Genomic DNA, 21,799 nt, shown 5'->3' on the forward strand with positions numbered 1-21,799 from the left:
ATTCACCCAGCTGGAGATAAGGCAGGTGGAGCTGGAACAGCAGGTGATTACACTTCAGTCAGCACAGACCCAGACAACAGTCCAGCACAACAACAGGCCCTTAACCAGACCCGGAGAGCTGGAGGTGGACAGAGACATATCTGCACTTTGGACAGTGGTGAGACAAATACAACAGGAGAAAGAGGAGCAGAACAGAGCACTAGAGGAGAGTATCAGACTGCTGGTGGAGGAGAGGTTGAGGGGGATGGAGGAGAGGGTGAGGGGGATGGAGGAGAAGTTGAGGGGGACGGCGTGTGACAGAGAACAACCCACTAGAGAGGTGGCCACCCCCACAGAGAAGCCAGCAGAACAGCCCACCTCAGCACCCAACAAAAGTCTCGACACCACAGCAGAACAGTCCACACCAGACCCTGACCATAGAGTCGACATCACAGCACAACAGACAAATGAAGAACCCCAAGCCCAGAGGCTTTCACCCCTCTGAGCACCCCCTGTCAGCCACCCTGATAGCCCTTTGTCAACCCCCCACACCCACTGAGGACAAACACAAGACACAGATTGTACTACTTATGGACTCAAATGGGAAATATATAGAAGAAAAAAAACTTTTTCCCAAACACAGTGTGTCTAAACTCTGGTGTCCAAACACCCAGTGCGCCCTAGACCTTCTGTCTGAGGCCAAACTAGGCTCACCCAGCCACATAATAATACACACAGGCACAAACGACCTGAGAGCACAGCAGGAAAGAGTGGCCACATCACTGAAGGGATTGAAAAGGCTTCTTCTACTTTCCCCAACGCACAAGTGGTTATCTCCACCCTGCTACCACGAAAAGACTTCCACCCCGCCACAATACAGCGGGTAAATGCAAGTATTTCCCGTGACTGTGCCTCAAAACCAAACGTTTTCCTGGCCTACCACTCCACCCTGGACTTGAACAGCCTCTATGACCAGGTCCACCTCTACAAGGCAGCAGTGCCCACCTTTGCCCGGACTCTAAAGGACATCGCTCTCAAACGTATCCCCAACACTTCACACAGGAGCAACAGATCAATAGACACCCCACCCAGACCACCCAGACCAGCGAGACACCCTCCCAGATCTGCAGGACCCCCCCCTGGACCTACACATAGAGGACCCACACCAAGAGGAATTACATCCAGACCACAGTACACCCAGACACATCCACACCCCCACCCCAACCAATCAACACCCCCCACGTCAACCATGCCCACACTCCATTTAGGCCCCCTCAGATCAGACCTATGCCACTCCTGCCCACCCCATGCACCCCACCCCCGCAAAGAGGGCCTCAACATGGAAGCCACACATACGCCCAGGTAGTGAGCGGGCAAACAGTCCCAACCCCCACTCTCACACTCGCCCAAGCCAATGGCATGTACCAGATGCTCAGCAGGCTCTGCTCACACTTACTGGCCTGAGGCCAAACCACGACCAACAACATTGGACACTCTATGGAACAAAAAGCCTTCACTATATTATCCTGGAATATCCAAGGCCTGAGGTCATCTGCCTTTGGCCTAAAGAGCAGAAACCCGGACTTCACCAAAGAAATCGGAAATACAGATATTGTCATCCTGCAAGAAACCTGGTATAGAGGAGATGGACCCACTGGTTGCCCTCTAGGTTACAGAGAGCTGGTAGTCCCATCCACCAAACTACCAGGTGTGAAACAGGGAAGGGACTCAGGGGGTATGCTAATTTGGTATAGAGCAGACCTAACTCACTCCATTAAATTAATCAAAACAGGAACATTCTACATTTGGCTAGAAATTCAAAAAGAAATTATCCTAACAGAGAAAAATGTCCTCCTGTGTGCTACCTATATCCCCCACTAGAATCCCCATATTTTAATGAAGACAGCTTCTCCATCCTGGAGGGGGAAATCAATCATTTCCAGGCCCAGGGACATGTACTAGTCTGTGGCGACCTAAATGCCAGAACCGGACAAGAACCTGACACCCTCAGCACACAGGGGGACAAACACCTGCCTGGAGGTGACAGCATTCCCTCCCACATATGCCCCCCTAGGCACAACTATGACAACATAACCAACAAAAACGGGTCACAACTCCTGCAGCTCTGTCGCACGCTGGGTATGTACATAGTCAACGGTAGGCTTCGAGGGGACTCCTATGGTAGGTACACCTATAGCTCATCTCTTGGCAGTAGTACTGTAGACTACTTTATCACTGACCTCAACCCAGAGTCTCTCAGAGCGTTCACAGTCAGCCCACTGACACCCCTATCAGACCACAGCAAAATCACAGTCTACTTAAACAGAGCAATACTCAATCATGAGGCATCAAAGCCAAAGGAACTGAGTAACATTAAGAAATGCTATAGATGGAAGGAATGCAGTTTGGAAACCTACCAAAAAACAATTAGGCAACAACAAATTCAATCCCTTTTAGACAATTTCCTGGGTAAAACGTTCCACTGTAATAGTGAAGGTGTAAACTTGGCAGTAGAAAATCTTAACAGTATATTTGACCTCTCAGCTTCCCTATCAAATCTAAAAATCTCAAATAGAAAACCGAAGAAAATTAACAATAATGACAAATGGTTTGATGAAGAATGCAAAAATCTAAGAAAGAAATTGAGAAACCTGTCCAACCAAAAACATAGAGACCCGGAAAACCTGAGTCTACGCCTTCACTATGGTGAATCACTAAAACAATACAGAAATACACTACGGAAAAAGAAGGAACAGCATGTCAGAAATCAGCTCAATGTAATTGAAGAATCCATAGACTCTAACCACTTCTGGGAAAATTGGAAAACACTAAACAAACAACAACACGAAGAATTATCTATCCAAAATGGAGATGTATGGGTAAACCACTTCTCCAATCTTTTTGGCTCTATAACAAAGAATAAAGAGCAAAAACATATACATGATCAAATACAGATCTTAGAATCAACTATTAAAGACTACCAGAACCCACTGGATTCTCCAATTACATTGAATGAGTTACAGGACAAAATAAAAACCCTCCAACCCAAAAAGGCCTGTGGTGTTGATGGTATCCTCAATGAAATGATCAAATATACAGACAACAAATTCCAATTGGCTATACTAAAACTCTTTAACATCATACTTAGCTCTGGCATCTTCCCCAATATTTGGAACCAAGGACTGATCACCCCAATCCACAAAAGTGGAGACAAATTTGACCCCAATAACTACCGTGGAATATGTGTCAACAGTAACCTTGGGAAAATCCTCTGCATTATTATTAACAGCAGACTCGTACATTTCCTCAATGAAAACAATGTACTGAGCAAATGTCAAATTGGCTTTTTACCAAATTACCGTACAACAGACCATGTATTCACCCTGCACACCCTAATTGACAACCAAACAAACCAAAACAAAGGCAAAGTCTTCTCATGCTTTGTTGATTTCAAAAAAAGCCTTAGACTCAATCTGGCATGAGGGTCTGCTATACAAACTGATGGAAAGTGGTGTTGGGGGTAAAACATACGACATTATAAAATCCATGTACACAAACAACAAGTGTGCGGTTAAAATTGGCAAAAACACACACATTTCTTCACACAGGGTCGTGGGGTTAGACAGGGATGCAGCTTAAGCCCCACCCTCTTCAACATATATATCAACGAATTAGCGCGGGCACTAGAAGAGTCTGCAGCACCCGGCCTCCCCTGCTAGAATCCAAAGTCAAATGTCTCTGTTTGCTGATGATCTGGTGCTTCTGTCACCAACCAAGGAGGGCCTACAGCAGCACCTAGATCTTATGCACAGATTCTGTCAGACCTGGGCCCTGACAGTAAATCTCAGTAAGACCAAAATAATGGTGTTCCAAAAAAGGTCCAGTCACCAGGACCACAAATACAAATTCCATCTAGACACTGTTGCCCTAGAGCACACAAAAAACTATACATACCTTGGCCTAAACATCAGCACCACAGGTAACTTCCACAAAGCTGTGAACGATCTGAGAGACAAGGCAAGAAGGGCATTCTATGCCATCAAAATAAACATAAATTTCAACATACCAATTAGGATTTGGCTAAAAATACTTGAATCAGTCATAGAGCCCATTGCCCTTTATGGTTGTGAGGTCTGGGTTCCGCTCACCAACCAAGACTTCACAAAATGGGACAAACACCAAATTGAGACTCTGCAGAATTCTGCAAAAATATCCTCCGTGTACAACGTAGAACACCAAATAATGCATGCAGAGCAGAATTAGGCCGATACCCACTAATTATCAAAATCCAGAAAAGAGCTGTTAAATTCTACAACCACCTAAAAGGAAGCGATTCACAAACCTTCCATAACAAAGCCATCACCTACAGAGAGATGAACCTGGAGAAGAGTCCCCTAAGCAAGCTGGTCCTGGGGCTCTGTTCACAAACACAAACACACACTACAGAGCCCCAGGACAGCAGCACAATTAGACCCAACCAAATCAAGAAAACAAAAAGATAACTACTTAACACATTGGAAAGAATTAACAAAAAACAGAGCAAACTAGAATGCTATTTGGCCCTACACAGAGAGTACACAGCGGCAGAATACCTGACCACTGTGACTGACCCAAAATTAAGGAAAGCCTTGACTATGTACAGACTCAGTGAGCATAGCCTTGCTATTGAGAAAGGCCGCCGTAGGCAGACATGGCTCTCAAGAGAAGACAGGCTATGTGCTCACTGCCCACAAAATGAGGTGGAAACTGAGCTGCACTTCCTAACCTCCTGCCCAATGTATGACCATATTAGAGAGACATATTTCCCTCAGATTACACAGATCCACAAAGAATTCGAAAACAAATCCAATTTTGAAAAACTCCCATATCTACTGGGTGAAATTCCACAGTGTGCCATCACAGCAGCAAGATTTGTGACCTGTTGCCACGAGAAAAGGGCAACCAGTGAAGAACAAACACCATTGTAAATACACCCATATTTATGCTAATTTATTTTATCTTGTGTCCTTTAACCATTTGTACATTGTTAAAACACTGTATATATATATAATATGACATTTGTAATGTCTTTACTGTTTTGAAACTTCTGTATGTGTAATGTTTATTGTTAATTTTTGTTGTTTTTCACTTTATATATTCACTTTGTATGTTGTCTACCTCACTTGCTTTGGCAATGTTAACACATGTTTCCCATGCCAATAAAGCCCTTGAATTGAATTGAATTGAATTGAGAGAGAGACAGAGAGAGAGAGACAGAGAGAGAGAGACAGAGAGAGAGAGACAGAGAGAGAGACAGAGAGAGAGAGACAGAGAGAGAGACAGAGAGAGAGAGACAGAGAGAGAAAGACAGAGAGAGACACAGAGAGAGACACAGAGAGAGACACAGAGAGAGACACAGAGAGAGAGACACAGAGAGAGAGAGAGAGACAGAGAGAGAGAGAGAGAGACAGAGAGAGAGAGACAGAGAGAGAGAGAGAGACAGAGAGAGAGAGAGAGAGACAGAGAGAGAGAGAGAGACAGAGAGAGAGACAGAGAGAGAGAGACAGAGAAAGACAGAGAGAGACACAGAGAGAGACACAGAGAGAGACACAGAGAGAGACACAGAGAGAGAGACACAGAGAGAGAGAGAGAGAGACAGAGAGAGAGAGAGAGAGAGAGACAGAGAGAGAGAGAGAGAGACAGAGGACGAGAGCCGGTAAGTTAGAAGATTGAAAAATTAAAGGGGCAATGTGGGATAATTTATTTTATTTACCAAAAGAAGTGGCAGAGTGCCCGCTGTCTTTTTTTTTTACAATAACAGATTTACCCTTTAATTAATGACTTGTATTACTTGTTTATAATGGTTCGTAAGTGTTTTAAAACAGTTTTATAACAGCTTATAACCTCTCACCATTAATGTCTTTGATGTCCACAGTGGCCTGAGCCTCCAGTAGAAGTGACAGCAGCTCAGTGGTGCCTGTTAGAGCTGCATGGTGTAACGCTGAAAACCTGAGAGAGAGAAGGGGGAGGGGGAGGAGACACAGAGAGAGAGGGGGGAGGGGAGACACAGAGAGAGAGGGGGAGACACAGAGAGAGAGAGGGGGAGACACAGAGAGGAGAGAAGGGATGGGGAGGGAGGGAAAGTCCATTGTCACACTACTACTTATTTGCTGGGAATATTCTGGCTTAGAAACAGGTCCTCCCCTTTCCCCTGGTTGGGGGTGGGGGGTTCCAGGGTGAAATGAGTCTGCCATAAACAGAGAGGGTATACATCTAACTGAGGACTCCAGGGGTGATTGGCGGATTCGCGTTTATCAACGAAGGAATGAGTGTTACACCGAGGCCTGTACTCTGGAGTGGGATCGATTTGGAGGCGGAGGGTCCATCATGGTCTGGGGCAGTGTGTCACAGCAGTATCGGAGTGAGCTTATTGTCATTGCTGTCAATCTCAATGCTGTGCATTACAGGGAAGACCTCCTCCTCCCTCATGTGGTACCCTTCCTGCAGGATCATCCTGACATGACCCTCCAGCATGACAATGCCACCAGCCATACTGCTCGTTCTGTACGTGATTTCCTGCAAGACAGGAATGTCAGTGTTCTGCCATGGCCAGTGAAGAGCCTGGATCTCAATCCCATTGAGCACGTCTGGGACCTGTTGGATCAGAGGGTGAGGGATAGGGTCATTCGCCCCTAGAAATGTCCAGGAACTTGCAGGTGCCTTGGTGGAAGAGTGGGATATCATCTCACAGAAATAACTGGCAAATCTGGTCCAGTCCATGAGGAGGAGATGCACTGCAGTACTTAATGCAGCTGGTGGCCACACCAGATGACTGACTGTTACTTTTGATTTTGTCTGTGGAACTTGTTCAGTTTATGTCTCAGTTGTTGAATCTTGTTATGTTCATACAAATATTTACACATGTTAAATTTGCTGAAAATAAACGCAGTTGACAGTGAGAGGACGTTTCTTTTTTTTTGCTGAGTTTATATGGTTTTATCAAAGCGACTTACAGCGGAGTCACGCGTGAATATATTTTACGTTTGGGTGGTCGTGCAAATCAAACCCACCATCTCTACCAACTGAGCTACAGAGGACCACACACACCGTACACCACAGAATAAAGCTAGGATTATTTCATATCCTAAATTCTGCCATGGGGAAGTTTGTGCAGTGAATCTGTGATGGTGGGTGGGAATAGGGGCTCTCGAGTGGTGCAGGGGTCTAAGGCACTGCATCTCAGTGCCACAGGCGTCACTACAGACTGAGGTTCGATCCCGGGCTATATCACAACCGGCAGTGATTGGGAGTCCCATAGGGTGGTGCACGATTGGCTCAGCGTCGTCCGTATTAGGGGAGGGTTCGGCCCGGGGTAGGCCATCATAGTAAAATAAGAATTTGTTCTTAACTGGACTTGCCTAGTTAAATAAAGGTTAAATAAATAAAACTAGGATCGAGTCATGTTCAGTATGAGTGTGTAAGGTTGCGTCCCAAATAGTACCCTATTCCTCTATGGCCTCTATAGTCTTGGTTAAAAGTAGTGCCCTAAGTAGGGACAAGGGTGCCGTTTGGGAGTGTTTAACAGTATCTAACTGGTGATCTACAAATTGGAAGTTTCATTGTTTTGACCTGCCTGGTACTTAGTCAGATAAACATCCGTCCATATCAACCATGTCTCATCTGTCTGTTTTCACTCCTTTAAATCCCCCCATCTCTCTCCATGCTGAGTGAGTGTTGATTTAGGGTGACTGGTCACTGTTTGTTCACCTCCCACTTCTTCCTTGTGGTCCCTAGGCATCACTGTCATCTATCATGCCCCCTCTTGCTTAAAAAAACATGCACACGCACAAAGACACAGACAGAAAAACACACACTCACACTGTGTCTGGTCTGTCTGCATACAGGTGTGACTGGGTGGTAAGTCTACAGTGAGAACCGACCACAACAGGCATCCGATAAAGATGAAGACCATGTCAAATCAAATCCAGAGTCACTTTTCCTCTACAGACATAGATTGCATTCCTTTGAGCCAAATAAGTACAGAGAGAGGATAAACCTCAGCTATGCAAACACGAACACAAGTCCATCTAACTGACTCACACTCATTAGGAAACACATGCACACACACACATCTCTTACCCGTCTAAGTCCTGATAGTTGATGTTGAGCCTCTTTGTGGAGCCCAGCAACTCTGAAAAACAAAGAAGGGGGGGTGAAGGGATGGAAGGAGAAAGGGAAGGAGAGAGGGAAGGGATGGAAGGAGAAAGGGAAGGAGAAAGGGAAGGAGAGAGGGATGGAAGGAGGGATGGATGGAGAGAGGGAAGGAGAAAGGGAAGGAGAGAGGGATGGGATGGAAGGAGGGATGGATGGAGAGAGGGAAGGAGAGAGGGAAGGGATGGAAGGAGTGAGAGAGGGAAGGAGAGAGGGAAGGGATTGAAGGAGAGAGGGAAGGAGAGAGGGAAGGGATAGAAGGAGGGAGGGAAGGAGAGGGAAGGAGAGAGGGAAGGGATGGAAGGAGGGATGGAAGGAGAGAGGGAAGGGATGGAAGGAGGGAGAGAGGGAAGGAGAAAGGGAAGGGATGGAAGGAGGGATGGAAGGAGAGATGGAAGGAGAGATGGAAGGAGAGATGGAAGGAGAGAGGGAAGGGATCGAAGGAGGGATGGAAGGAGAGGGAAGGGATGGAAGGAGGGATGGAAGGAGAAAGGGAAGGAGAGAGGGAAAGGATGGAAGGAGGGATGGAAGGAGAGAGGGAGGGAGAGAGGGAAGGGATGGAAGGGAGAGGGAAGGGAGAGGGAGGGAGAGAGAGAGGGAAGGGATGGAAGGAGAGAGGGAAGGAGAGAGGGAAGGGATGGAAGGAGAGAGGGAAGGAGAGAGGGAAGGGATGAAGGGATGGAAGGAGAGAGGGAAGGAGAGAGGGAAGGGATGGAAGGAGGGATGGAAGGAGAGAGGGAAGGGATGGAAGGAGGGATGGAAGGGACAAAGGGGGAAGGAGAGAGGGAAGGAGAGAGGGAAAGGATGGAAGGAGGGATAGAAGGAGAGAGGGAGGGAGAGAGGGAAGGGATGGAAGGAGGGATGGAAGGAGGGAGGGAAGGAGAGAGGGAAGGGATGGAAGGAGGGAGGGGGAGATGGAAAAAGGATTTGGTGACATTTGTCTTTTCAACAGAACGCCTAGTGATCTTCCATCACGGCAGGGTCTCTCGGTTTTCACAGCAAGAGCTCACATGTTCCTCTCTTTCTTCATCACTCGTTCCTGAAATAACATGTCAGAATGGCTGGAGGTTGCTCCCACTCGCTTCTCGCATACAGTGTTATGACAAAATTCTGCCAGCTTACTGAAAACGAAACAGTTTTTATTCCATGCAAGCAATTCCCCCTAACTGAACCAGATTCCTCCTTAGCCTGCTCCAGATCAGTTGCTTCAGCGAACTCCTGTCCGCTCTTATGCCAATCACATACGGATAGTCCGAGGAATTGATTGGCTAAAGCACATACCTTGGACAAGGCTACCTGTCCTAATAGCTGACTTACCCTACAGCAGCCACATTGCCACTTGCCCTAGGCGAACAAGAGTACTTGTCCTAGGCATTAGTGTCTGACGAACAAGAGTACTTGTCCTAGGTGAACAAGAGTACTTGTCCTAGGTGAACAAGAGTACTTGTCCTAGGTGAACAAGAGTACTTGTCCTAGGTGAACAAGAGTACTTGTCCTAGGTGAACAAGAGTACTTGTCCTAGGTGAACAAGAGTACTTGTCCTAGGTGAACAAGAGGACTTGTCCTAGGCATTAGTGTCTGGCGAACAAGAGTACTTGTCCTAGGCATTAGTGTCTGGCGAACAAGAGTACTTGTCCTAGGCATTAGTGTCTGGTGAACAAGAGTACTTGTCCCATATTTTCTCCTCTCGGACTTCCCTGTAGCCAATCATTTTGTTACGTTATCCTTATTCATTAACTCAATCAATCAATCCAGTCCTACCTCCACTCTCTTACACTCATTCCCTACTGTACATTCTACCCCTCAGCTCCAGGGGCCTTTCCAGGCTCAGCCACCCCATCTAAAGCCCTTCTCTCTGGGAATTGACTCCTCTGCTAGCCCTGCTCTCAGAGCCAAGCTCCAGCCTCACTGAGCCCATACCCAGTCTCTCATTCAGCAGAGACCATTCTTCCAACTCTGGCCTCTCTCTCTCTCACTGGGCCAGGCACAAGAATGTGTGTGTACACACACACACACACACACACACACACACACACACACACACACACACACACACACACACACACACACACACACACACACACACACACGTGTGCGTGTGAATGTTGTGAACAGTAGAAGAGATTGATCCTCAGACAGATCTCTTGGCATTGGTTTCAATCAATGAAACAGAACTTGTATTCTATTCCATCCCTACTGAATATTAACAGTGAATTCCTCCTCACTATCAGCTCTGTCAATGAGGCTACTGTCTCACCAACTGCTTTTGACCCATGATATTAAAAAGGGACACTTCAGGATTTTGGCAAAATCTTCCCCAGAGTCGGATGAACTCGTGGATACCATTGTTATCTCTGCGTGCGGACTCTGGGGAAGTAATGTGGATCCCAAAGTATCCCTTTAAACCCAACCAAAAGTTATCAGATTTCTTCATGGCAGTTTAAATGAGGTGTGTATAAGCCAGCCACTCACATGATGATTTCATGTTTCTACAGTGACAGGATAGTTCCACTTACACTGGGCGCGAGTACACACACACACACACACACACACACACACACACACACATTAGGCAGCTCGCCAAGTGGGGCCTAAACCACCCCAATGACAGCGAGAGAACAGAGCCTTTAAGAGTTCTAGTTAGAACATGAGCCAACATTCCAGACATAGAAGGGAGAGCGAGGAGAGAGAGATTCTTCCTCTGGAAACAGTTGCTTCCTTCTCAATTAAAAGGTGGAGAGCTCTGGCTGACATCATGGTACAGTAAATTACCGCATCTTCAACGGACTGTGTGTGTGTCAGTCTCTCCTTACAGCGCGTCACACCCAACATCATCATCTGTAATGCAAAACCCTGTCTGCAAAAACACAAAACCACTCACCATGGCCTGCGGGTGTGTTCTACACTAGGAACTTCAGGGAAACACAATACCAACATCAAAAAGGTATGTTGGATACACACTGGCTACAGCTACGGCCATTGAGAGTTGGCACCAAGTACAAAAGCAGGTGAGGAAAACGAGACTGTGAAATCTAACCCAGTCAAGCCTCATTGGCCTTCAATCACCTCACCTAAAAGGCTGTGTGTGTGTGTTATGTTGGTGCAGCAGGAAGATGACTGGTTTCCAGTGTCTGTGTGAAAGGCCTGGCTGTAAACATGTCACAGCACATAGTGACGTCAGGTTAGTATCGAGGCAATGAAACAAAACACCAAGCAGATTTAACTTCTTTAGGAAAACAGCCCTAATGTTGGAAACAAACATCATTATGTTGTCATCCAGAGTCACATGTATTTATTTAACAAGCTACAGCACACAATATTTTACACATAGCAGGTTTTAAAAAGGACAACTGAAAAAAAAAAATAATAATAATAATATTGCGATACTGGCGTCGTCACAGCCCTAGTGACAGGAAGCATAGCGATTGGGCCACTAACCAAAAGGTTGCTTGTTCGAATACCTGAGTCAACAAGGTTAAAAATCTATTTTTTAAATCGATGTTCCCTTAAACAAGGCACTTCACCCTAATTGCTCCTGTGATTCCCTCTGAAGAAGATAGTATGCTAAATGAATGATATTGATTTCCATCACAGGTTATGTGGTCGGCTACAGGTCTGGTGCTAGTCACAATAACACAGTTCCAGTCATGAGTTTGGACTAGAGGTCGACCGGTGGCCGATTAATTAGGGCCGATTTCAAGTTTTCATAACAATCGGGAATCGGGATTTTTGGGCGCCGATTTATTTATTATTTTTTAATACCTTTATTTAACTAGGCAAGTCAGTTCAGAACGCATTCTTATTTTCAATGACGGCCTAGGAACGGTGGGTTTAACTGCCTTGTTCAGGGGCAGAATGACAGATGTTCACCTTGTCAGCTCGGGGGATCAAATCTTGCAACCTTACAGTTAACTAGTCCAACGCAATAACGACCTGCCTCTCTCTCGTTGCACTCCACAAGGAGACGGAATGTTACGCGAATACAGTAAGCCAAGGTAAGTTGCTAGCTAGTATTAAACTTATCTTATAAAAAACAATCATAATCACTAGTTAACTACACATGGTTGATGATATTACTAGATATTATCTAGCGTGTCCTGCGTTGCATATAATCTGACTGAGCATACAAGTATCTGACTGAGTGATGGTAGGCAGTAGCAGGCGCGTAAACATTAATTCAAACAGCACTTTCGTGTGTTTTGCCAGCAGCTCTTCGTTGTGCGTCAAGCATTGCGCTGTTTATAACTTCAAGCCTATCAACTCCCGAGATGAGGCTGGTGTAACTGAAGTGAAGTGGCTAGCTAGTTAGCGCGCTCTAACCAGAGGGACGGAAGCTATACTGTTACACTGGCAATACTAAAGTGCCTATAAGAACATCCAATAGTCAAAGGTTAATGAAATACAAATGGTATAGAGGGAAATAGTCCTATAATCCCTATAATAACTACAACCTAAAACCTCTTACCTGGGAATATTGAAGACTCATGTTAAAAGGAACCACCAGCTTTCATATGTTCTCATGTTCGGAGCAAGGAACTGAAACGTTAGCTTTCTTCATAGCACATATTGCACTTTTACTTTCTTCTCTAACACCTTGTTTTTGCATTATTTAAACCAAATTGAACATGTTTCATTATTTATTTGAGGCTAAATTGATTTTATTGATGCATTATATTAAGTTAAAATAAGTGTTCATTCAGTATTGTTGTAATTGTCATTAATACAAATTTTTTTTAAAAAAATTAAACTAAAAAAATTAATTGTCCGATTAATCGGTATCGGCTTTTTTGGTCCCCCAATAATCGGTATCAGTGTTGAAATATCATAATCGGTCGTCCTCTAGTTTGGACACAGCTCGTCACTCAAGGGTTGTTCTTTAATTGTACTATTTTCTACATTGTAGAATAATAGTGAAGACATCAACACAATGAAACAACACATGGAATCATGTAGTAACCAAAGTGTTAAACAGTCTTGAAGGAGTTGGCACAAACAGTATGCTGAGCACTTGTTGGCTGCTTTTCCCCTTTGGTCTTATTCAACATTTCTGGTGTTACAGCCTGAATTCAAAATTAAAAGTAAAAACAATTCTCATCCATCTACACACAATACCTTATAATGACAATGTGAAAACATGCATTTAGACATTTTTGAATAATTTATTGAAACTTACAACACATAAATATCTTGTTTACATAAGTATTCACACCCCTGAGACCTTATCTATTTTACATGACTGGGAATACAGATATACATCTGTTGGTCACAGATATCTTAAGGAAAAAAAATGGGCCTCACAATGGGCCTCAGAATCTCGTCACGGTATTTCTGTGCATTCAAATTGCCATCGATAAAATGCAATTGGGTTTGTTGTCCATAGCTTATTCCTGTCCATACCATAACCCCACTGCCACAATGGGCACTCTGTTCACAACGTTGACATCAGCAAACTGCTTGCCCACACGACGCCATACACATTATCTGCGGTTTTGAGGCAGTTTGGACATACTGCCAAATTCTCTAAAACGAGGTTGGAGGCAGCTTATGGTAGAGAAATTAACATTAAATTATCTGGTAACTGCTCTGGTAGACATTCCTGCAGTCAGCATGCCAAATGCATGCCCCTGCAAAACTTGAGACGTGGCAATGTATTGTGTGACAAAACTGCACATTTAAGAGTCGCCTTTTACTGACCCCAGCACAAGGGGCACCTGTGTAATGATCAGCTTCTTGATATGCCACACCTGTCAGGTGGATGGATTATCTTGGCAAAGGAGAAAAGCTCACTAACAGGGATGTAAACAAATTTGTGCACAAAATTTGAGAGAAACAAGCTTTTTGTGCATATGGACATCTTTTATTTTTACTTCAGCTCATCATTTTGTTCAGTGTAATAACTTTACCATGCTCAAACGGATAATCAAGGGCTGCTTTTCTTATTTTTACCCATCTACCAATAGGTGCCATTCTTTGCGAGGCATTGGGAAACCTCCCTGTTCTTTGTTGATTCTTTGTTTGAAACTCACTGCTCAACTGAGGGACCTTACAGATAATTGTATGTGTGGGGTACAGAGAGGAGGCAGATTCAAAAATCACGTTAAACACTATTATTGTACACAGAGTGAGTCCATGCAACTAAATATGTGACTTGAGCAAATTTTTTAGGATTGCCACAATAAAGCGATTGATTACTTACTAAGTCAAAAAAAATATGTTTTTTTTTGCATTTGTAAACATTTCTAAAACATAATTCAACTTTGACATTGTGGGGTATTGTGTGACATACAGTACCAGTGACATACAATATCAATTTCACCAAAATGTTAAATTCAGGCTGTAACACAACAAAATGTTAAATTCAGGCTGTAACACAACAAAATGTTAAATTCAGGCTGTAACACAACAAAATGTTAAATTCAGGCTGTAACACAACAAAATGTTAAATTCAGGCTGTAACACAACAAAATGTGGAAAGAGTAAAAGGGGTGTGAATACTTTATGAAGGCCCTGTAAGTCATTGAAACGTCATGGCACATTGACAGCAGAAAGAGAGTTGGAAAAACGCCCTGAAATTTAAAAAAAACACCTGAAGCATCCCCTATTCTCCATCCATCTTTCTATTAAGGCCAGCAGCGTTCATAGCTAGTGTTTTTAATAAAGACTTAATGGATAAACGTCAGATATAAACACCACCCAACTCTGTAGAAACAGCATGTTCATATCTGGGGTAGCAACACCCATCTGCAGCTCACGTCGTCCTGCTTTGCCGCGCTGCATTTTGATTGGTGAACAAACGTTTTAAGTCGGACACTGACAAGCAGATCAGATCGACTGAGAGCAGGTGGGGGAAAGGTGAATGTAATTAAATAGAAGGACAACGTGAGCTTCAGATGAGTGTTGCTACCCCAGAAATGAACATGCTGTTTCTACAGAGTTGGATGGTGTTTATATCTGATGTTTATATCTGATGTGTATCCATTAAGTCTTTATTTAAAAACACTAGCTATGAGTCCCAAATGGCACCCTACTTTTGACCAGAGTCCTATCGGGAAGGGTAGGGTGCCATATTCCAGAACACACCGTCAGCAAGCCCAGATGTTTGTAGTTAATATTCACAGACACATTCAAGGTATGCAAAGAATGACACCTTTATTTAATTTGAACTTTCAGTTCATTTCCACCTGAAGGTGAAATTTCAAGTAGGGTTGTGGTGGTGGCATCCTAAGGTCTCGACATAACTAAATCTGTACTCAAACATACCTTGTCCTTACTTGTGAGAATGTGAATGTACCGTAGCTAACCTAAACAGTAGGCTACTACTGCTAGTTACAAGTATCTATTAAACTAGCCTATATAGAATATATACATAGTGTACAAAACAATAGGAACACCTGCTCTTTCCATGACAGACTGACCAGGTGAATCCAGGTGAAAGCTATGATCCCTTATTGATGTCATCTGTTAATCCACTTCAATCAGTGTAGATGAGAATGGGCAAGCCAAAAGCGGATTTGAACAGGGTAAGGTAGTAGGTGCCAGGCGCACCGGTTTGAGTGTGTCAAGAACTGCAACGCTGCTGGGTTTTTCACGCTCAACAGTTTCCAGTGTGTATCAAGAATGGTCCACCACCCAAAGGACATCCAGCGAACTTGACACAACTGTGAGAAGCATTAGAGTCAACATGGGCCAGCATCCCTGTGGAACGTTTTTGACACCTTGTGTCCATGCCCCGACAAACTGAGGCTGTTCTGATGGGTGCAACTCAATATTAGGAAGGTGAGGTGTTCCTAATGTTTTGTACTCTGTGTATAGCGTGTAGCTTTAATAAGGATACAGCCAGGGCAGGTGTTAGGACTAAGTTGTGCTGGGCTGGCTGGCATGTGGGCAGATGGAGTCTCAGAGCTGGCTAGAAGCCTGGAGAAGTGACCAAATCCCTGTGGCTCCCTGGCAATGTGATTATATTGTAGCCTCAGCCTTATACAGTACAGTTACAGTTCTCTGCCTACCAACTACCAAGAGAGAGGCTACTAATAGCACTAGCCATGTCTCAACCAACGGGATAGGAGTGAATTAGTCTGACACAATATACAGTCAGACATGCTACTGGGACAATGAAGTGTCCTTTCAATAAGGAGATGGGAAGAATGAACAAATGAACAAGAGAGAGAGAGAGAGAGAGAAAACAGCAACATTTGCAGGGCCTAATTGTCATTCTGCCTCATTATCTTCCATTGATTATCTAGAGTCATTATTAGGATAGAGTCCTCTGTCTGTCTGGGACCGGTTGTTCTGGGTCTGATCGATCGACATGAGTGTCACCATCGGGTCAAGGGTAACCAATGGAAACATAGAGCACCAGTATCCCAATAACCCTTTCAGTGCCACACAGGCGCTCCAACACTGACGGGAAGCAGGATACAATAGTGGTGTCACAAATCTTTTTAAATGTTTCTTTCTGGAATTACTAGATTCTTTCAGAAGTAGGACATCTGTGAGCTAAATGGAAGTCCTAGTGATTGGAACTGAATGAAACAAATGGAACAGTTGGCACACATACAGTATTCTATTCCCCTGTAGAAATATAATCCTTGAGTATGTTTACATGCACACGTTTAATTCAATATTAAACTGATTATGGCAGTAGGCGGAGTTGGGAACTGGCCATGTAAACAATTTACTCTGCTTATCTTTAAAAAAAGAAAAATCGGCAAACGGTCAAAATTGAAGAAAGCACACACTGATTAAAAACACCTGGTTTTCTGAGCACAAGCTTCCTCTGCGTTCCAGCAGTGTATCTGATCTGTGCATGTGTTAGCACCGGTAGCACAAGCTTCCTCTGCGTTCCAGCAGTGTATCTGATCTGTGCATGTGTTAGCACCGGTAGCACAAGCTTCCTCTGCGTTCCAGCAGTGTATCTGATCTGTGCATGTGTTAGCACCGGTAGCACAAGCTTCCTCTGCGTTCCAGCAGTGTATCTGATCTGTGCATGTGTTAGCACCGGTAGCACAAGCTTCCTCTGCGTTCCAGCAGTGTATCTGATCTGTGCATGTGTTAGCACCGGTAGCACAAGCTTCCTCTGCGTTCCAGCGATGTATCTGATCTGTGCATGTGTTAGCACCGGTAACCGGCTCCCTTTGACGAGCGACTGAGAGTACGCATCTTAGTAATAGTTTTCACACTGACAAACTTTAGAATGTCTGAATATAATAGGCTTTGCATAATTAACATGGTCACTGGGGTAGCAACGTTTTACTCTGATTGGTGATCAAAGTCCCATCAGGAAGTCTGATCTCAGATGTGTCCATGGAAACAGGATCATTCGGGAAATTGATCCTCTTGCAAAGCATGTCAACGTTTTAAACAAAGTATTATATTAAATCTGACTCTCCACAATAATCGTATTATTGAGTGCATGTGACTGTGCTCATTGAATACATCGCTGTGATTTCCTACCTGGTCCATCTCTATCCAGAACAGAACTAGTCCAGAACAGAACAAAGTAACATTACTAAAAAGGAGTGCCATTTACTGAACATTCACAAGCTTAGTGAAGTCTAGATCAGCTTAACCTTGAACTGCTCCTGTTTCACCACGACATGACCCTCCATCTAACGGAGTCTGCCTTCCAAATGGCACCCTATTCCCTACATAGTACACGACCTGTAGGGACCCATAGGGCTCTGGTTGAAAGTAGTACACTATGTAGAAGACAGAGCCTCAGATATATAACAATAGTTAACTATCTGGCTCTTCACCCAGTGAACTAAGTAAAGTACATCAGTGTCAATGAGGAAAAATACAAGTTTCCCATAAACTGGTGCAGATTCTGGAGCTAGTACTTCATCTACCTTGTCTGCGTGTCAAATGGCACCCTATTCCCTTTATATACTGTGCCTTTTACCTCCAGGCTTGTGCCTTTTACCTCCAGGCTTGTGCCTTTTACCTCCAGGCTTGTGCCTTTTACCTCCAGGCTTGTGCCTTTTACCTCCAGGCTTGTGCCTTTTAACTGCAAGCTTGTGCCTTTTAACTGCAAGCTTGTGCCTTTTACCTCCAGGCTTGTGCCTTTTACCTCCAGGCTTGTGCCTTTTACCTCCAGGCTTTGCCTTTTACCTCCAGGCTTGTGCCTTTTACCTCCAGGCTTGTGCCTTTTACCTCCAGGCTTGTGCCTTTTTCCAAGCTTGTGCCTTTTACCTCCAGGCTTGTGCCTTTTACCTCCAGGCTTGTGCCTTTTAACTGCAAGCTTGTGCCTTTTAACTGCAAGCTTGTGCCTTTTAACTGCAAGCTTGTGCCTTTTAACTGCAAGCTTGTGCCTTTTAACTGCAAGCTTGTGCCTTTTAACTGCAAGCTTGTGCCTTTTAACTGCAAGCTTGTGCCTTTTACCTCCAAGCTTGTGCCTTTTAACTGCAAGCTTGTGCCTTTTAACTGCAAGCTTGTGCCTTTTAACTGCAAGCTTGTGCCTTTTAACTGCAAGCTTGTGCCTTTTAACTGCAAGCTTGTGCCTTTTACCTCCAAGCTTGTGCCTTTTACCTGCAAGCTTGTGCCTTTTACCTGCAAGCTTGTGCCTTTTACCTGCAAGCTTGTGCCTTTTTGCAAGCTTGTGCCTTTTACCTGCAAGCTTGTGCCTTTACCTGCAAGCTTGTGCCTTTTAACTGCAAGCTTGTGCCTTTTAACTGCAAGCTTGTGCCTTTTAACTGCAAGCTTGTGCCTTTTAACTGCAAGCTTGTGCCTTTTACCTGCAAGCTTGTGCCTTTTACCTGCAAGCTTGTGCCTTTTACCTGCAAGCTTGTGCCTTTAAAAAAATATATATTTCATTTTATTTCACCTTTATTTAACCAGGTAAGCTAGTTGAGAACAAGTTCTCATTTACAACGGCGACCTGGCCAAGATAAAGCAAAGCGGTGTGACACAGACAACAGCACAGAGTTACACATGGAGTAAACAATAAACAAGTCATTAACACAATAGACAAGTCAATGACACAGTAGAAAAAAGAAAGTCTATATACAGTGTGTGCAAAAGGCATGAGGAGGTGGGCAATAAATAGACCATAGGAGCGAATAGTTACAATTTAGCAGATTAACACTGGAGTGATAAATGATCAGAGGATGTGCAGGTAGAGATACTGGTGTGCAAAAGAGCAGAAAAGTAAATAAAATAAAAACGGTATGGGGATTAGGTAGGTAGATTGGGTGGGCTTGCAGATGGACTATGTACAGCTGCAGCGATCGGTTAGATGCTCAGATAGTTGATGTTTAAAGTTGGTGAGGGAATTAAAAGTCTCCAACTTCAGCAATTTTTGCAATTCGTTCCAGTCACTGGCAGCAGAGAATTGGAAGGAAAGGCGGCCAAATGAGGTGTTGGCTTTAGGGATGATCAGTGAGATGCACCTGCTGGAGCGCGTGCTACAGGTGGGTGTTGTTATCGTGACCAGTGAACTGAGATAAGGTGGAGCTTTACCTAGCATAGACTTATAGATGACCTGGAGCCAGTGGGTCTGGCAAAGAATATGTTGTGAGGGTCAGCCAACTAGAGCATACAGGTCGCATTGGTGGGTGGTATAAGGTGATTTGGTAACAAAACGGATGGCACTGTGATATACTCTACTCAGCAAACTGGATGCAGTCTTGGAAGCTATTTTGTAGATGACATTCCCGAAGTCGAGGATCGGTAGAATAGTCAGTTTTACTAGGGTAAGTTTGGCAGTGTGAGTGAAGGAGGCTTTGTTGCTGTTTACATGTCTTAATCATTGCCTGCCCCCTCTGCCCGCCCCCCCTCTGCCCGCCCGCCCCTCTACCCGCCTGCCCGCCCCTCTACCCGCCCGACCCTTTACCTAACCGCCCGCCCCTCTGCCCGCCCCTCTGCCTGCCCGACCACCCCTCTGCCCGCCCCTCTGCCTGCCCGCCCGCCCCTCTGCCCGCCCGCCCCTTTACCTGCCCGACCACCCCTCTGCCCGCCCCTCTGCCTGCCCGCCCGCCCGCCCCTCTGCCCGTCCCTCTGCCTGCCCGCCCGCCCCTCTGCCCGCCCCTAACCCGCCCGCCTGCCCGCCCCTCTGCTGCCCCTCTGCCTACCCGCCTGCCTGCCCGCCCCTCTGCCCGCCCCTCTGCCTACCCGCCCCGCCCCTCTGCCCGCCCCTCTGCCTACCCGCCCGCCCCTCTGCCCGCCCCTCTGCCTACCCGCCCGCCCCTCTGCCCGCCCGCCTAACCGCCCTCTGCCTGCCTACCCGCCCCTCTGCCCACCCGCCCGCCCGCCCCTCTGCCCACCCCTCTACCCGCCCGCCCCTTTACCTAACCGCCCGCCCCTCTGCCCGCCCCTCTGCCCGCCCGCCCGCCCACCCGCCCCTCTGCCCGCCCGCCCGCCCCTCTGCCCACCCCTCTACCCGCCCGCCCCTTTACCTAACTGCCCGCCCCTCTGCCCGCCCCTCTGCCTGCCCGCCCGCCTAACCGCCCCTCTGCCAGTATAAACAGAGAGACATAGTAGAAGACTATGTCTGCAGACAAACCTGCAGTGTTGTGTTCAAGTCATTTAAAGAGGGGGGAGCAGATGGATGGAAGGAGGATCTGTTGGTGCAGTTGGACTCTTCGCAGCAACAGGCCTTAGGGACAATACATGTTTGCACTTAAATAAGATGTCAGACTAAACTCATTTAGTCCTTCGTTAGTTGACGGAGAACATTTTTCCCAAATTCTTGCCACATGTTTAAATAGCCTACAGTATGAATTCTTCCATTTGGACAAGACAACCACTCTCGATTATTCGGGTGACAATATATCACTAACATGTACAAGCAACATTGGCTAGCTATAGAATGAATAACTCAGCAATATGTAAATATAATAGGCTAATAATAAATTATAAACCGGGCGGTTCGGGCCCTGTATGCTGAGTGGCTGACAGTTGTGGTATACGGTCTGATGACACAACATTTATTTTTACTACTCTAATTACGTTGATAACCAGTTTATAATAGCAATAAGGCACCTTGGGGGTTTGTGGTATATGGCCAATAGATCCCGGCTAAGGGCTGTATCCAGGCACTCCGCGTTGTGCCCAAGAACAGCCCTTAGCCGTGGTATATTGGCCATATACCACACCCCTCAAGCCTTATTGCTTAAATATAGGCTAGTAAGTTAACTTCACCCATAAATCACTTATTGTATTATTCACTTCAGCCTTAAAATCATTGCTCATCACCCATTTAGTCTCTATAGGCCTGAGCACAGCCAGTAACACATCACTACTCCTTCTGGACCAATACATATTACTCTTACTGTAGTTAAAGACGTCGGCCTACATAATAAAACCAAAATGATGCATTCAACTGGAAGCCTGCAACATCTACAAATATAATCATGTTACGAGGTACTTTTGGTTAATAATAGCCTAGCAGACAATCTTCAAAAATAAAGCAAAAAAATAAGAATCGACCAAGCTTTTTCAAAATACACTGCAAATGACCTCAAATGGTAAAAACTGCTGCTTTTTTAAAACAAATCTAACAAAAGGACAGAGCGATTTACAGGAAAGGAGGTAGAGAGATGGACAAACGTAGATCACCGCTCGGACAAGTACACAGTTTACACTTTGGTCCACGAGCATGGGAAATAATCGAATCAAATATTGTCACATGTGC

The 21,799-nt window shown here is 45.2% G+C and overlaps 1 protein-coding gene across 4 annotated transcripts in view; it reads right to left on the bottom strand.

Moving 5' to 3' along the window:
- Positions 1-21,799, bottom strand: part of LOC112236150 (caskin-2-like) — a 101,721-nt gene that overhangs the window by 49,506 nt on the left and 30,416 nt on the right. For all 4 annotated transcript variants that reach the window (XM_042306292.1, XM_042306289.1, XM_042306291.1 and 1 more), the window contains 2 exons: positions 8,098-8,149; positions 5,870-5,967 (listed from right to left, as the gene is read on the bottom strand). In XM_042306292.1, coding sequence (XP_042162226.1) covers positions 5,870-5,967; positions 8,098-8,149 — 150 coding nt within the window. The remainder of the gene's footprint in view (positions 1-5,869; positions 5,968-8,097; positions 8,150-21,799) is intronic.

The sequence above is a fragment of the Oncorhynchus tshawytscha genome, linkage group LG25 (genome assembly GCF_018296145.1).
Source record: "Oncorhynchus tshawytscha isolate Ot180627B linkage group LG25, Otsh_v2.0, whole genome shotgun sequence".
Classification (NCBI taxonomy): Eukaryota; Metazoa; Chordata; class Actinopteri; order Salmoniformes; family Salmonidae; genus Oncorhynchus; species Oncorhynchus tshawytscha.